The 16,060-nt window shown below is 53.2% G+C and overlaps 1 protein-coding gene across 4 annotated transcripts in view; it reads right to left on the bottom strand.

Annotated features, from left to right (window-relative positions):
- Positions 1–6,955: 6,955 nt before the first annotated feature.
- KIF21B (kinesin family member 21B) overlaps positions 6,956–16,060 on the bottom strand; it is a 56,314-nt gene continuing 47,209 nt past the window's right edge. For 2 of the 4 annotated variants that reach the window (XM_004028121.5, XM_004028122.5), the window contains 3 exons: positions 15,479–15,649; positions 14,694–14,893; positions 6,956–13,561 (listed from right to left, as the gene is read on the bottom strand). In XM_004028121.5, the coding sequence (XP_004028170.4) occupies positions 13,504–13,561; positions 14,694–14,893; positions 15,479–15,649 (429 nt within the window). In that variant the 3' untranslated portion in view covers positions 6,956–13,503. Of the gene's footprint in view, positions 13,562–13,987; positions 14,179–14,693; positions 14,894–15,478; positions 15,650–16,060 lie in introns of those variants that run through there. The other 2 variants (XM_004028119.5, XM_004028120.5) reach the window with 1 other exon arrangement.

Raw genomic sequence — 16,060 nt, 5'->3', positions numbered from 1 at the left:
AGAGACTGTTTTGTGGGGCAGGGAGGATGGGGGGGCGGCGGCGTGGGAAGCCATGTCTCTGGTGAATAAGGCTCTGAGCTGGATAGTTCCAGTGTTCTGGGTCGCAGTGTCACACCACAACAATTGGGAAAATTGTTAGAACTGTAATTTTTAAACTTCTTATTAGTGGGAAAAGGGGATTGTAAGTAGAGCCAAGCTGCCTGGACCCCTGCCTTTTTCCTAAGCCCTGGATCCCTGTCGATTCACCAGTGGGATTTCCATCCCATCGAGGCTGAATGTGATGCCGCTTGTCTCCGTTCTTTGTACCCCTCCGTGTCCCTGCCCAGTGCCACTCCCCAGCTCCTCATGCTGAGCCTCCTTGTCTCCCAGATCTGCCGGTCTGCCCTCTGCCACACAGCTGCCGTGCTGGGCTGGTCAAAGCTGAAAGCAGTATTTGCAGAGAAAGATGTGTGGAACATTCTTGGAGCCCTGGTAAGCCAGCAGCTTGCTCACTGTCTGCCCCTATGCGAGGGAGGGTGGCATCCCCAGCGGTCTAGGTCCTTTTCCTGCAGCTCTGGGGTTTGCAGCAGTAGTGGCAGCGGGCAGCAGCAACAGTTCAACGATGAGATACTCATTAAGCACCTACTTTATGCTCAGCACCTAGATATGGTTCCTGCCCTCCCCTTGTTTCCTGTCTGAATTGGGGAGCTAGGCACACAAGTAGGCAATCCCAGAATACTTTGGGAAAGGCAAAGGAGGGGTACCCAGCACAGTCTGGGAGTTGAAGGAAGGCTTCCTGGAGGAGGTGTCATCTTCAGAAGGAGAAATAGAAGGCAGGGTAACACTTAGGCAAAGGGACGGAATCAAGAGTGCAGCCCAAGGTGATGCTGTACACAGGGGCGTGGAGCAAAGCACTCACTCTGTTCCAGGGACTTTGCACACATTATCTGGTATGATTTGATCCTCACAACCATCCTGAGAAATAAGGGCAGAAGGGCCTGGTGTGTGGGGAGCTATTAATATAAGTGCCTTGGAATCATTAGAGCAGGGGCAGAAAAGACAAATGCTTACAAGGCCATGCAGGAAACACTAACCAGAGGTCAGACTGGGTGGGCCCGGAGGAGAGATGTAGGCCCCAAGGCCCAGCACAGGCAGCCTCCTCAGCATGGCCAGAAACCACACACCGTTGTCACAGCACACATTTAGTGACACCACCTTTACTCTCCTAAAGTGAAATTCGTAAATAATATCCTCTACCTTTGCATATTTCCAAAATAAGTAATATAATGCCCTAACGCCAAAGGAGAAGTGAAAGTAATCTACAACAAAATAATCTGTATGAATATATGGAACACAATATAGCATAACACAATATAATAATAGAAAATAAATACTATATGTAAATGCTTGGGCCAAGTTACTTTTTATTTATTTATTTATTTGAGACAGAGTCTCGCTCTGAAGCCCAGGTTGGAGTGCAGTGGCGCGATCTCAGATCACTGCAACCTCCGCCTCCCGGGTTCAAGCGATTCTCCTGTCTCAGGCTCCCGAGTAGCTGGGATTACAGGTGCTTGCCACCAGGCCCGGCTAATTTTTGTATTTTTAGTAGAGACGGGGTTTCTTTTTATTTTTGAGATGGGGTTTCATCATGTTGACCAGGCTGGTCTCAAACTCCTGACCTCAGGTGACCCGCCCACCTCAGCCTCCCAAAGGGCTGGGATTATAGGTATGAGCCACTACGCCCTGCCAGGGCCCAGTTACTTTAGAAGAAAATGATGTGCATGAATCCTTGCCCCTCTCCATAGAATCAATGTGAATGGATCTGCTACAAATGCAGAATGTTATAGGAGTTGGAGACTCATACCACAAGAAGGGTCACCGTTGGTGTTGGGACTTCCAAAACGATTATATTAATAGCTCCCCCCACACCAGGAAAGTCTGATTAGACCAGAAAGTCTGATGACTTTCTGAACAAGATGAAGTATAGTCTTTGATGTCTATTGCAGATGCATTCCCAGAAAATCCAGTATGTAGTTGAACTGTGAAAAAGTTCTCTGTTATCTAAAAAAGCCAATTTCTAGGCATGGATTATTATAAGTAGGTTTTTGATAGACATAAATGTGTAATGGGATATTAGAAATTGGTGTACCCCCACTCATCATTTTGAAAACCATAAACATCCCCCAGTTCCATAATTCCCTCCACACAGTACAGTCCCCAGTTGAGAACCCACCAATTGTTTCTAGGAAAGTGGCTCAGGGTTGTTAAGAGAAGCAGGAAATCGATGCCAGGTGCGGTGGCTCATGCCTGTGATCCCAGCACTTTGAGAGGCCAAGGTGGCTGGATCACCTGGGAACAGGAGTTTGAAACAGCCTGGCCAACATGGGGAAACCCTGACTCTACTAAAAATACAAAAATTATCCAGGCGAGGTGGCGGACGCCTGTAATCCCAGTTACTCAGGAGGCTGAGGCGGGAGAATCGCTTGAACCCAGGAGGCGGAGGTTGCAGTGAGCTGAGATCGCGCCATTGCACTCTAGCCTGGGTGATAGAGCAAGACTGTCTCAAAAAAAAAAAAAAAAAAAAAAAAAAAATTAAGAAAGCAGGAAATCCTGATTGGGGTGAAATTTCCCCCATTAATGTTGGCAAATAATTTAAAATGTAAAATGCTGCGTAGATCAAACAAAAAAAAATATCTTCAGGCTGGCTTTGCTCATGGACTGTCAGTGTGCAGTCCGGTCTGGGCAGGAGACACCAAGCAGGAAGCAGGAGGCTGAGCCACACTGTGCTGTGGAGGTTTGGGCCCAGTGAGGAGCAGGACTTGAGGCTGTAGGCAGGGGGAGTTGTTGAAGCGTTTTAAGCAAGTGGGTAGCGTGGTTAGAGAGCTGTGCATTTCACACAAATCACCCAAGCTACAGAGCAGAGAAATATTCCCAAGGGACGGAATTGGAGCCTGTGCTGGAGAGTGTCTGGGGAGAAATGATGAAGTCAAGAAGACAAAGGCATGGGCGGGATTAGCTAGTTGTGGAGATTGATTTGATATGAACTGTGAAAGTAAAAGTTGCCTCTTGGCTTCTGACATGGGTGAATGCTGGTGTCCTGGACTGAGGTCAGAAATACAGAGGGAGGAACAGGTGTGGAGGGGAAGGTGGTGGCTTGATTTTGTGCACGTTGAGCTTGTAAAATCTGTGAGAATGCTAGTAGATCTATTCCATTGGAAGTTGGATATGTATCACTGAAGCTTGGAGAACAGGGCTGTGTTTGGTGAACGCTGAGCATACCATTGGGTGGTAGATGGAGATTGCAACCCTAAGCCCAGACATGCTCTCCTAAGGAAATTGTGTGGTGGGAGGAGTATATGAGTCAACACTGAGATTCCAGGAGACATCAGTTCCAAGGATCCCACAGAGGAGACTAGAAAAGGAAACCAGGCAGAAAGTCAAAGGAGGACAACAAGAGAGGAGAGTCATGGTCACCTAGGAAGGACCATGACCAGTTTCAGGAAGCAGTCAAGGGTACAAAAACCGAAGGGTTTCTCGGGTAACTTCAAAAGATGGGAGAGATGAGCAGGCAGGCTAGGCTCAGCCTCCCCACCTCCTTCAACCCCAGCAGCCCCACTTCTCCTTCTCTTTCTCCTTCTCCTTCTTTTTTTCGTAGAGACAGGGTCTTGCCATGTTGCCCAGGCTGGTCTCCAACTGCTGAGCTCAAGTGATCCTCCTGCCTTGGCTTTCCAAAGTGCTGGGATTACAGGCGTGGGCCACCGCACCCGCCCCCCAACCCCTTCTGTTAGTTTGGGATATTGGGTTTCCAGTTACGATTTCTTTTTGAAGAAAAGATCCTGTCAAAAGAAGTTGGGAAAAACCATGGATGTAGCCTTCTGTTTTAAGAACTTAGACTGCAGAGTGAAAGAGGAGAGTTAGGATCAGAGCTAGGAAGGAGATGCAGGAGACGGGGTTTGGGTTAGTGGTTGTTGGAAAGGGAAGGACACATCATCCTTTGAACCTTCAAGGATGGAAGTCTGATGAATGCAGAAGGGGCTGCATTCCTAGGCAGGCGATGGAGGATATGAAAACACGTAATTACATGCAGCACTGCTAGGCTCTGTTATTTTTACTTATTTATTTTAAATATTTTATTTATTTATTTATTTATTTATTTATTTTTTGGAGACAGTCTGGCTCTATCGCCCAGGCTGGAGTGCAGTGGTGCAATCTCGGCTCACTGCAACCTCCGCCTCCTGGGTTCAAGTGATTCTCCTTCCTCAGCCTCCTGAATAGCTGGGTCTATAGGCACGCACCACCACACCCGTCTAATTTTTTTATTTTAGTAGACATGGGTTTCACCATGTTGCCCAGGCTGGTGTTGAACTCCTGAGTTCAGCCGAGCTGCCTGCCTTGGCCCTCCAAAAGTGCTGGGATTACAGGTGTGAGCCACTGCACCTGGCCTATTTTAAGAATTTTAGATTTGGGGTTGTGGGTGCTGGCTTGTTACATTGGTATATTGTGTGATGCTGAGGTTTGTGCTTCTAATGTTCCCATCCCCAAGGAGTGAACACAGGCACTCCTTGGTAGGTAGTTTTTCAACTCTTGCCCCATTCCCTTCCTCCTCTTTTTTGGAATTCTCAGTGTTTATTGTTCCCATCTTTGTGTTCATGTGACTAAGGCTCTGCTTAAACAGAATGCTGTAGGCATGATCTTTTGCAACCTAAAGCATATGACTTTGAGATTGGAGATTTAAACTAAGATAGAAATAAACAGGATTTAAGCAACAGGGTTCACTCTATTGTTGGGAGTAGGAGAAAAAAATGTATGAGCCAAACAGTGGGGCCAACCTCTATGAGTTTCATGCTCAAACTGGGTCAAGGCCAGGGAGTATGATCTCTGTGGCATGTTCAATCCAGGAAGGCTTCATGAAAGAAAGAAGATTTCAGGAGCCGGGGTAGGAGGGGATGGAGAAGGAGATGGTTTTGACAGATTTTTGCCCTCAGGGGATGGCTCCAGTGTAATCTCAAAACTGTCTGAGGGTCTCTGCCATAATCTGACACCTTTTCTTACAGCTGGAGCAGGAGACAAACAAAGCCCTCTGGTTTCTGAAGCAGTGTGTGGCTCTCTTCAAGAGCCCACAGGTTCCCATCCGCTGGGCAGCTGTGTGGTTTGCAGGTATGGCCTTTTGTCTTCTTGGAGCCACTGTGTCCTTGTTGTAGGGTCCCTTAAATAGACTGGGCACCCAGGACATGAGGACATACAGAACCCATGGGAATTATGTTGGGGGGTGGGACTGGAGGTGGGAGTGCCTACCTGTGCCTACCTGCTCCCTCCCCTGCAGGAAGCTCCTGGTCGGGTTGGGCGGTAATCTTCCTACAGCAGAATATGCCAAGTCCTACGAGCCAGCAGAGAGACAAAGGGTGGGGCATCTGGGGTCTGGGAGCTGCTCAGTGGGGGAAGTTCAGAGGTAGGTGGGGGACTGCCTCAGATCACCCCAGGGAAGAGCACTTCAGGGCAGAGGAAGATCCACTCCTTCACCCAGCCCTATTTGCTTAGAATCCTTCAGAGAAGCAAGGGACACAAGTTTGACCTTATGGGAAAAGTCCAAACCTGAGGCTGGTGGCCAAGGGAGGGAAAGACAGGAAAAAGGAGGGAATAGTGAGTGTTTGGGAAGGGGGCCAAGAGTACTTGCAGCCAGGGCCCCACTGATTCCTTGTGGGGCCTCTGAGGTGCTTTTGTGTGCTCCTGTAGGTCAGATTATCCAAACCCTAGACTTGGAAGAGATCGATGAAATTGAGGAGGCATACACAGGTGAGTGGCAGCCCAGTCGCCCCCTCCTTGCATCTTTTAGTGGCACCGGTGTTGGTGGGGAATGCTCAGAAGTTAGGAAAAGTGAGCGGATGGACTCACAAAAATGATCATCCATACGCGTGAAAAGGCAGGCTTATCCCCAAGGTGCTTAGGTTTTGAGGTGCTGGTCAGAGCCCTCCTGCCCCATGTTCACTCACACCCTCACCACCACGGAGCCCATTCATCAGCCAGGAGGGTCCCTTGGGTTTCTTGTAGGAGAGACAGTGTTGGGCTCCCATGTGTGGTCGAGTCCCTGGCTGCAGCTCTCTTTGAAGTCAGAGAACTTCACACACAGCTATTCTATGGGAAAGAGAGGACGCAGGGCCAGGCAGGGGCAGTGGAGAGGAGTGAGTGGGTTGGTAATGGGTGTAGCACGGTCAGGAGCAGGTGGGCCTCGCATCTCCCTGTGCTCATGGCAGCTATGTGGTCTTGCTTGTAATGGAGCATTGTGGACTCCTAGAAGAAACTCTTGCTCATAGTTTAAAATCCACCAGTCCCGACCCCATTGCCCGGTACATCTCTGCACCACAGGGCCTAGGCCCTCCTACCCAGCCCACTAGCCTTTCTCTGTGTTTCAGCCCTATGGCACATGCAGAGAGACTCCGACCCCACGGTCAGCTGCCTCACCATGCAGACTTTCCATATCCTGGAAGCCAAGAAGAAGCTGCTACTGGCCAAGCCCCCAACCTCCTGCTTCTGCAGGAGGAGGCCCCAAAGGCACTACTTCTGAGCCTGCATCCTTGAGTCTCAGATGTAGGCCTGGCCATTAGACCCTGTGACAATGGGGCCAGATTTCTGGGTCCTGCACTAGAAATGGAGGTGTATCCCTGCAGAATCTTTTTAATAAAAGGAAAAAGTATGCACCTTTCTGAAAATAGCTATTATGTTGTCTTTCCAGTCAATTCTTGGCCTTCTGGGGTAGAGCCACTTGTAAGCCGCCTTCTTGCCTATGCACATCTGGGTTAGGCTGACCTCTCCCTGCTCTGCCCCTCTGTTCCCTTCTCCCATTCAGCCATGGGTCTGAGGCCAGAGCCAGCCATTTCTTTTGAACCAACTTCAACTATGAGCCGAGGGGGAAGTAATGTTGGCACACATGAGGTGTTCTAGAATGCAGTTGTAAGCAACAGAGTCCACTCCAGTTGGCTTAAGAAGGAAAGTGATTTATTAAAGGATTGTTAGTGAAAAACATCCCAGAAGATCAGAGAGTTTGGGTACCACAGAGCCAGGGACAGCGCTGCTCTATAGAAACACCACCATGGCTGGCCCTTGGCACAGCCCAAACCACACCCCAAGCGTCAACACTCAGGCCTGGATACTTGCCCTGCAGTGCCCTGCCTCTGCCAGGGCAGTTTTGCTTTGTTACAAGCAATGATAAAAGATAGATCTTATTAAAAATCTATTAACCGGTCAAGTGCATTGGGATAAGACCCACTTTAAAGACTGTTCTGACACCCCCACAAGTCACCCCCTCACTTTGGTCAAGCATAAAATAATGAATACAAGGTAATGAATGCATGGAAAGTAATGGATTCTAGGGCCATCCCTGTCCCAGGATGATTTTGGCCAACTCTGTTGGCTTCTCTGGGCCTCAATTCTGTAGAATGTAAATTTATAAACAGAGAGTTGGAAAACATTATCTTTGTTTTTAAAACTCAACTTCAGAGGCTGAGGAAAAGATACCTTTAAGATGCCACCTAGTTCTGACAATTGAATGGCTCTTACCAAATTCTGAGAGGTGCCATTCCCTTGTGCCTGGGAAAGCTGTCCCATAGGTTATATCCTAAATGGGATTTTTCTTGACACTCTTGCTTTCCAAATTTTCTAAAGTAAGCAGATATTATTCATGTAATCTGGAAACAAAACAACACCCCACATTAAAAGAAGAAAAGAGTCTCTTAACCCAGTGTTCCTGTCCCCCACCCCACCCTGCAGGAGCCTTGGCATCCTCGAGAGACAGGGTGAACTACATTTGGAAAAATTACCTTGTGCTGCAAACTTTCTGGAGGGTGCAGGGAGGAGCGCAGTGGCAAGAAGGAACCAGATGGCTGGAGTCCACTCCAGGTCTGGCCCGTGACCAGTTCCCCAGTGGCCGGTCTCTGGGTCTTGCCCACACACCCTGCCCAGCCTGCAGCTGGCCATGCCCAGGTGTCACTTCCTGCAGTTCACAGTGGGCTCTTCTGTCCCACTGTCAGGCAGGATCCTATGCAAAATATGGACCTGTGGGGAGCGAGGGTGGGGTGGGGAGTGGCATGGGTGATGCCGAGTCAGCCAGCCAAAAACAACTGTCCGCAAGAAGCCACCTGCTCCTGGGGCAGGAGGCTCTGTGCCTGCCAGCGGGGCTGGCAAGTCAGGGCAACTCTGCCCACTTGTGTCTCCCTCCATGGCTCAGGGTCCCTCTCTCACTCACCAAGGCCTTTCTGTTTGAGGACCAGAAGCCTCTCTAGAGGAAACCTTCCCCAGGAAGCCTTTGCCCTCCCACCCACGGTGACTTCTGCCTCCTACAGACTCCAGGAATTCCCTGGCCAGAGCACCTGTCACATCCATAAGTCTGGACAAACAGCAGGGGACCTGCGCAGGCTGAGGAAGCAATTTGGTTTTATATTTGGGAAACAAAGCAAAGAGAAACCCTATTATATTCCTGATACAAATATCAGGAAGTTAAGCTTTTTAATCAGTTGTGGCTGGTGATGAAGATGTGGATTCTCCCCGAGGGGCCTCTCTGCCCAGGGGATGGGCCGGAATCTCCAGGAGTTGGTGAAACAATTCGTGGTTATCGAAAGGGAATATGGGTTCTTAAAGACTGAAAAGCACTGATCTAGGACAAAAATCATGGTGAGGCACAGTGACTCACCGCTTGTAATCCCAGCACTTTGGGAGACTGAGATGGGAGGTAAGGCTTAAGCCCAGGAGTTCGAGACCAGCCTGGGAAACATAGTGAGATCCCATCTCTATTTAAAAAGAAAAGAAAAGACCTTTGTAGAGCTCTTTTCTTGTATGATCTTTTTATAGTCTTGCCTTCTTTCCATAAGTGGCAAGGGACCGAGATGCGTTTGGCGTGCGCCACGCACAGCGTAGTCCAGGCCCTAGAGAGGTACATGTTACGTTAGCAAAAGGCAAAGGCTGCTGTGGTTGGGGAGGTCTAGATGCAGATCCTGGCTCTGTCCTTACTAGCTGTGATCCTGGGAAAGTCACATCCATCCCGAGACCTTTCTCATTTCATAAAATGAGAATGTCACCTGTCACACAGGGCAGTGAAGACACAATGAAAAATGCTCTGAACAGTGCCTAAGATATAGCAGTTGGTCCACAAATGCTGCTGCCCACTCTTCCAGCAACTGCACCTGCCTCCGGAGACAACATATGGAGTCTGGAGGAGAATGTGACGCTCTCAAAGCTCTCTGCTTTCTAACTGGTGAAGCCCCAAACTCACAGCTCAGGAAGTTCTCATCAGGCTGGGCCCAGCCCCAGAGGCCTGCTGCACCCATTCACCCACCCACCCACCACCACCACCAACTCCCTCTCCAAAGGCCCCAGCCAAAAGTCAGCAGCCCCCTGGAAGGGGACAGACATTGGTCATTCCGGTTTTATTTATGACAACTTCTTAGAACACACACATCCAATCTAGGAACAGAAATGTACAACATGAGGCTTAAATAACTTTCATACACTATGTACAGCCATCGGCAGAGGTACAAAACATATATACACCTTGTGCTAGTCACATCATGGAGGACAGCAGGAGCCTAATGAAGCCTGCAGCCTGGGCAGGGCATGATTGCTAGAAAAGAGTTGGTGGGCAGGGCAGGGCCCTGATTCATCTCAGGGGTCTTCTCTGATCCTCGGCTCTTTGTGGAGGAGTTTCTATTTCCTACTTCCCTGCAAGGCCCTCAGGACATGGTTCACAGGACTGAACTAGGGTGTGATAGGGGCTTCAAGATCATGAGTGCTGGGGCTGGGGCAGGGGACAGAACAAAGGTATCAAAGAAGAAACAGAACTTTCCCTGCAAAATCTGTCCTTGCACATAAGAGGGCAGGGAAGGATCTGGGAGTCAGGAGAGGAGGGCCAGGCCCAGGAAGGCCTGTGGGGCATTGGCCACTGACCAGGAGGCTATGCCAAGCAAGGAGAGCAGCAAACAGTTGCCTGTTTGGGATGGCAAAGGGACACATACCACAGGTCCGGGACACACAGTGGGAAGAAAGTCACTGCTCCTGCAGGGCAGGCTCTGCCCACACAAACACGATGGTGAACAGACCAGGCACAGGCAACAACCAGGGGATATGCCTGCTCCCAGCCCAGACCACATCGGGGGATGCCCCCCAGAGCTGAGAGCTAGCAGGGCAAAGAAGTGTTATGTTCCCTAACGTCACTGCAGCCACCTGCTGGTGTCTCCCTCCACCACATCAGGCACATGAGAAAGTCCCCGCGACCTTGTGTTCTCCCCATGTGGTTTTGTGCTTTAAACTGCCCTCTGCCCAGGCCACACATCCCCAGACAGGCAGCAGGGCTGGACAGCTGAGGGGGAAGAGATTCCTAGGCTGAATCCAGGGTGAGGCCACTCCCAGATCCACCGCTGTCCCTTCCCAAGGGGCTGAAGGTGGCACTCTGACCACCTCAAAGGCTTGGGTGTGCCAGGCTCCGCCTGCTAATCTTTCCTCCTTCCTTGGAAATCTCGCAAGGCAACTCCATGTGCTGCCTTTGAGAGTTCTGGCTGCTTCAGAGGAGTCCGCCACTCACGTGAAAGCAAATACTGAACTGACTGATAGTGAGGACAGGGCCCTGGCACAGGACTATGCTGAAGAGGCCCAAGGGCAGTGGGGATGGAAGACTCCTTCTATCCAGGGAACCTGCTCATAAGCTTCGAAAGCACAAAGTGGGGCTTGACCCAGGAGACTGGGAATCAGTCCAAGCTCTTCAGGCTCACTAGGGCTAGGACTCAACCTGAACTCAGGCGTTTAGAGATTTGGGGTGCGGGGTTTAGAGAGCGCTTTACTCCTGGTCCCATGGTGTAAAGATGTGGCTGGGCCTGACAAGGCTCAGCCTCCAGTCTTAAGATGGGCACAGAAGGGCAAGAAGTAAGATGACGAGTCCCAGAATTAGGACAAGCCATGAGCCTGGTCTGAGCAAGGGCAGCCCCCTGTCCCAGACACAGGCACCCTCAATCTCACTTTGGACAGAGCCAACGTGGGAGGAACCTCCCGGCCCGGGTCTGTCAAGTCTGCCTGTGAGACCCTGCCATTGTGCTCAAATCACAACCATTTTGTGCTTCCAACATTTAGGGTGCTTGTGCAGTGAGTGGAGCTGGGGGCCTGCCCCCTAACATGGACCTTGGACATCCCTGAAAGAGTGGGCAGAGAATCCAACTCTCATGAAGCACAACTCGGGGTGTCTCAGGGATGTTGGGCTCAGGGCTCCTGAAGGACTTCAAGTTTAGAGAGTCAATGACACTTGCCAGGACAGCAGAGCTGGCCCCGCTGTGAGGTAGCTGACCCATCGGAAACAGCAGAAAATGGGCAATGATGATGAGCACCTCTCGCAGGGCCATAAGATCACACTTCGTGCAAGAACACGCCTTGCAGCTACAGTGCAGTCACCCCAGGTGGGGCATCCCCGGCCCGGGGGTGGGAGCTCAGGGGACAGAGTCTTATGTGTTTCTATCGCTTGTAAACAGTCATGCGGACGGATTCTTTCTTACAGGTTGCAAGGTCAAAACTTTCTGTTCAGGTCGAGGGGAGGAGTGGGAAGAGATTTGTGGCCACATCTTAGAGCTAAGGGGGTTGCCCAGCACCCCCGGGGTGGCCAGAGGAAGAAGGATTTCCAGCCATTGCTGACAGACTGTTCAGGTCCCAGGAGACCAGCATCCAAGGGGGTCTCCTTCCTGCTATCAGCTGCCCCAGACTTCAATACCACATCCAGCAGGGCCAGCACCAGCAGGACAGCCGTCTTAGCCTCTGTGGCAGCTCCGAGGAGGGCACGGGGAAGGGACCAGGCCTCACTCAGCCTCCACTGGAGCCTGCCTCCCCCCAACACTGGGCGCCATATGGAGAGGGCTCCAAGTGCCCCGGCCCAAGACGGAGAGGAGCCAAGGGCAGAAACACAGAACCACCTCTGGAAAGTCCAAAAGTCACTGCGTCCTCTGAAGGGAGGTGGGGCTGGCTCTTGGCTCCCAGACTGAAGCCGGGAAGCACAAGACCAGCGATGAAACGGAAAAACAGGGTGGGCAACTTTGGGTGGGGGTGGGGCGGGGGAGAAGGATGGAGCTCAGTCCCCCCCAAAGCCCACTCCTGTAATTCCAGAGTTCCCCCAACAGGGGGCGCCAGAACACTGATTTAACAATTTCCCCGGAGCTCCGCGTCCCCAGCCCCGGGGCAGAGAAACTCTGCCAACTCCCTCTTCCTTGATAATTTTCTGCAAGGGAGGGCCTGCGCTCCATGCCAGTTTTAAGGCCGAAAATGTGTCTCCTGAATAACCAGAGAGAGAGAAGCTGGAGAGACTCCCCGGCCCAGTGGGGGACTGCAGGGCTGGGGAGGGGCGGGGGCCAGGGTGCCGGGCCGTCCTCCCCATCCAAGCCACCTCCCAGCAGACACAGCCCCCACGCTGCTTCCTACGTGGCCCACGCAGGACTCTGGGGCAGGACCCCGGGGCCTGGGCTGTGGGGTGAGCGCCCCCGCCTTCCCGGGGGCGCTGGGCACGAGACCTCGCGAGTGAGAAGACACATGTGGTGCCGCGGGCATGGCTGGTGTAAGGCTGCCCGGCACGGGTGCCAGGCCCCGGAACGGAGGAAGGCACTGAGCGTCAGGCGGCCTAGAGGCCAGGGGTAGCTAGAAGACTCCCTGGGGGCTGTGTCGGGGACAGGCCCGAGCTGCAGAGTCGAAGGAGCAGTTCCCTCCTCCGCAAAGCAAACAGAGGAGGCGGCCCTGGAGGGCCGGGGCCGCGGACTCCCTTTGGGATTTCTGGCCCCCAAGAGCTGAGGGAAAGAATATAGGGGAAGAAACTTCAAGTCCGTTTCCAGGAGGCAACAGCAAAAAATAAAAATAACAAAATAATAAATAAGTGAAGTATTTCTGACCATCTCCCCAAAGGAATCTTTCTAGCAGCTCCACCTTGGCCCCATCCAAAAGGGACCCCAGGGAACTGCTGGGGCCAGTTGGGGGTACCTGCGGGTTGCCAGAGGGTTAAGGGTTAGCTGCAAGGCCCAGCCGCCCACACCTGGTTTCCTTAGCTACCTGAGGACTATCTTTTTGGGCTCAGAGGCAGGTGCAGTGGCTCTAGAGGCTGGGCTGGGAGAAGCGGGGAGGCCAGCTCCTCGGAAGGGTGGGATGGGGCCAGGCTGCTGCACCTCCCCACAGGGCCCCACCACTGGGCCAAAGGCCTGAGAAAGGGGCAGAGCCGGTTCAGCAGGAGACAATGTGGCCACGACTGCCAGGAGGGGAACAAGAAGGGATAATGCCCTTTGGCTTCACAGCTTAATTTCCTCCCCAGCCTCTCTCTCACCCAGAGGCTCCTGAGAGGCAGGGGAGGGATGAGGGAACAGTGTCCTGTGGGAAGGCCAAGGGAGAGGGAGGAGGGCAGGAGAGGGGGCCACGCCCTCTGTCCCCAGAGCAGCTGGCCCCATCGGCTGGGTCACAGCTTCCCTTCCATGGTGTCCAGGCTGCTGGGGTCGAGGGTCCGGGGGCATCCCTCTGACCTCACTCCTAGGGTGGGCCGCTGTGGGGTAACCGCCGGACACTCCAGAACTTCACCGTCAGGTCACTGGGGTGGAGGACAAAGTGGAGGGGTGCCGGTCAGCTCTTGCAGTGGGCTTGGCTGGCTGCCCCCAAAAGTAGAGGATGAACTGGATTCCCCAAACTCCCCAAATGTGGTTGGGGCTGGGAGGCAAGCATGGCTTACGGGGAGGTGGACTGCAGGTGGTGGGGTGCTGGGCAGATGGACAGGCCTGTGCACTCAGAGGCCCCCGGGGGAGCTTTGTCATGGGTTTTCTTTTTTTTGGGGGGGTGTTTCGTTTTGTCCAGGCCTGAAGGCTCCCCCTTCTGCTCCCTGGCACCCATCTCCTGGGGCCTGTCCCACTGTTCATGCTTGGAAAAGGACGGTGGGTACAGGAGGGACAGGCAGGGCACCTCTCTGGGCCAGGCAGGACAGGAAGGGAGAGGAAGAAGAAGGAGTAAAATAATCTCATACCGTTAAGAAGCAGCTCAGATCGAAGTGGGGAAAGAGAGGGAAAAGGAAAGAGGGGAAGAATGAAAGAGGAGACAGGGAGAGATGGGGAGGGTCAGGGCAGGGTGGTGGCGCGGCCCTTTATGGCCAGGACTCGGCGAGGAAGGCAGGGGGTGAGTCCAGGGACGTAATTCCACAACTTTACCCGGCAGTCACTGTGGGGGGAGAGAGGCGAGGACAGAGAGGAGAGGTGGGAGGAGATGGGAAGGGGAGGGGAGAGAAGGGACAAAGTCGGAACAAGAAAGAAAGCCATCTGAGTCGCACCCCATGGGACAGAGGGCCTGGCTGCTCCCCACATAGGGGGCCAGAGCGGGTGGGTGGGGTGTAAGAGGCGTGGTCTGGGGCTGGCAGGGCTGCTCTGTGCTCTGAGAGATACCTGCACGGGGGAAGACAGCCAGGGCAGGGGAGGGTAGGAAGGGCTTGGAGACAAGCGGGCAAGGCTTGGCCCAGGGCCCAGTACCTTCCTCCTCCCCTGCCTAGCGCAGTGCCCAGCACATGGTGGGCACTCACTGAAGGCTGGCACAGGCTAGGTATGCAAAGGAGGCCACCATGGAATCTGCTCTGTCAACCGAGCCTGCGGGGACAACTGCAGGGCCCTGAGCCTCCCAGCCTCCCCTGCCCACACCAGAAGATGAGGGAGCAGAGGCAGACCTCTCTGACCAGCACCCACCTGGAGGCTGTGAAGATATGCTTGGCATTGGTGCAGATGGCATTGATGGGACTGTCGTGGCCCTTGATCTCACCGATGGGTGTGAAGTTGTCCACGTTCCAGACCTTGATGACACCCGCACGGCAGGCGCTGAGCAGCATGGGGCGGCCCGGGATGAAGGCCAGGGCGCACACCCAGTCCTTATGCGCATTGGGGATTTGCTGTGAGAGGATCAGGGCTGGTGAGGGCTGGGGGAGGTGATGAGGGAGAGAACCTGCCCCAGGGACCCTCTTGCTAGTAGTGGAGCTACTTCCAGGCTCCCCTGGCCTCTAGACCTGCCACACGGGCGGGTGACACTGGTTCCAGGAGCCATGCTGGGGTGGCCTGTGCTGTGGGCTTTAGGGGACCAGAGATGGGTCCCTCTGCTCTTCTTCCCAGGTTCAAGCCTAAGATCCTGCCCTGGCAGAGAACCCTTCAGCCCTCACACGGGTCAGGCTAAAACACAAATGCTCCCAGGAAAGGAATTGGGTAACTGAGCTTCACATGCAAACCCAAGAGCTGAGAGCAAAGGCTTTGCTGAGAGCAGGTTGCCTAAGAGGGAGATGTGGCATCAGGAGAGGCTGCGGGTAGGGAAGAAGGGAAGATGGAGACAGAGGAGGAAGAGGGAGACCAGGAGGGCTTGGGGAGCTGTGAAAACCATCTGGCCTGGGGCCCGCGAGTCCAGGCCCCAGGGTCTCCAAGGCCCTGCGTGGGCTATGGAAACCACCCTACCCGAGTCTACCCTCTCCCTTTCCTCCTGACCCCACCTGGATGAGCTCCTGCTGGTCTAGGTCCCACTTCTTGATGCCGTTATCTCGGGAGCCACTGAACAGGATGTCTCCCTGGATGGCGAGACACTCGATGCCATCGTAGTGCGGGGGCTCGAAGTTGTGAGTGGGGCCAATGGTGCCCGTCACACACTCGCCCAGCTCGAACATCTGTGGGAGGAGGGGCCAGTAGGGAGAGGCCAAGTGGGAGGAGGGAAGGCAGGGCCTACAGCGCTGTGGACCCAGAGGCCTGAAGACCCAGGAGTCTGGCTAGGGTGACAGCCACTGCCCTCTGGGGAGAGGAGCTTCCCAGCAGGCGAGGGTTCCTGGAGGTGGGGCTGCTCCTTCTAAGGGACTGGGAACACGGAAGGTTCAGATCTTGACCCTTCCTGTGGATACTGGGGCAGGGGTGGGAGGAGACCAACTCAAGTAATGCAGGGGTGAATCAGCTCATCACGCCAAGACCCCACAGCTGAACAGGCAGCTGCTAAGGAGAAAGGTGGGTTTAGGGTGTGAGCCTCCCTCTAGAATTCTTTTGATTTTTACTAAATATTCACCATAATCCCATCACCCCTGAAAACC

The sequence above is a fragment of the Gorilla gorilla genome, chromosome 1 (genome assembly GCF_029281585.2).
Source record: "Gorilla gorilla gorilla isolate KB3781 chromosome 1, NHGRI_mGorGor1-v2.1_pri, whole genome shotgun sequence".
Taxonomy (NCBI): Eukaryota; Metazoa; Chordata; class Mammalia; order Primates; family Hominidae; genus Gorilla; species Gorilla gorilla.
This window is presented reverse-complemented; position numbering and strand designations above follow the sequence as displayed.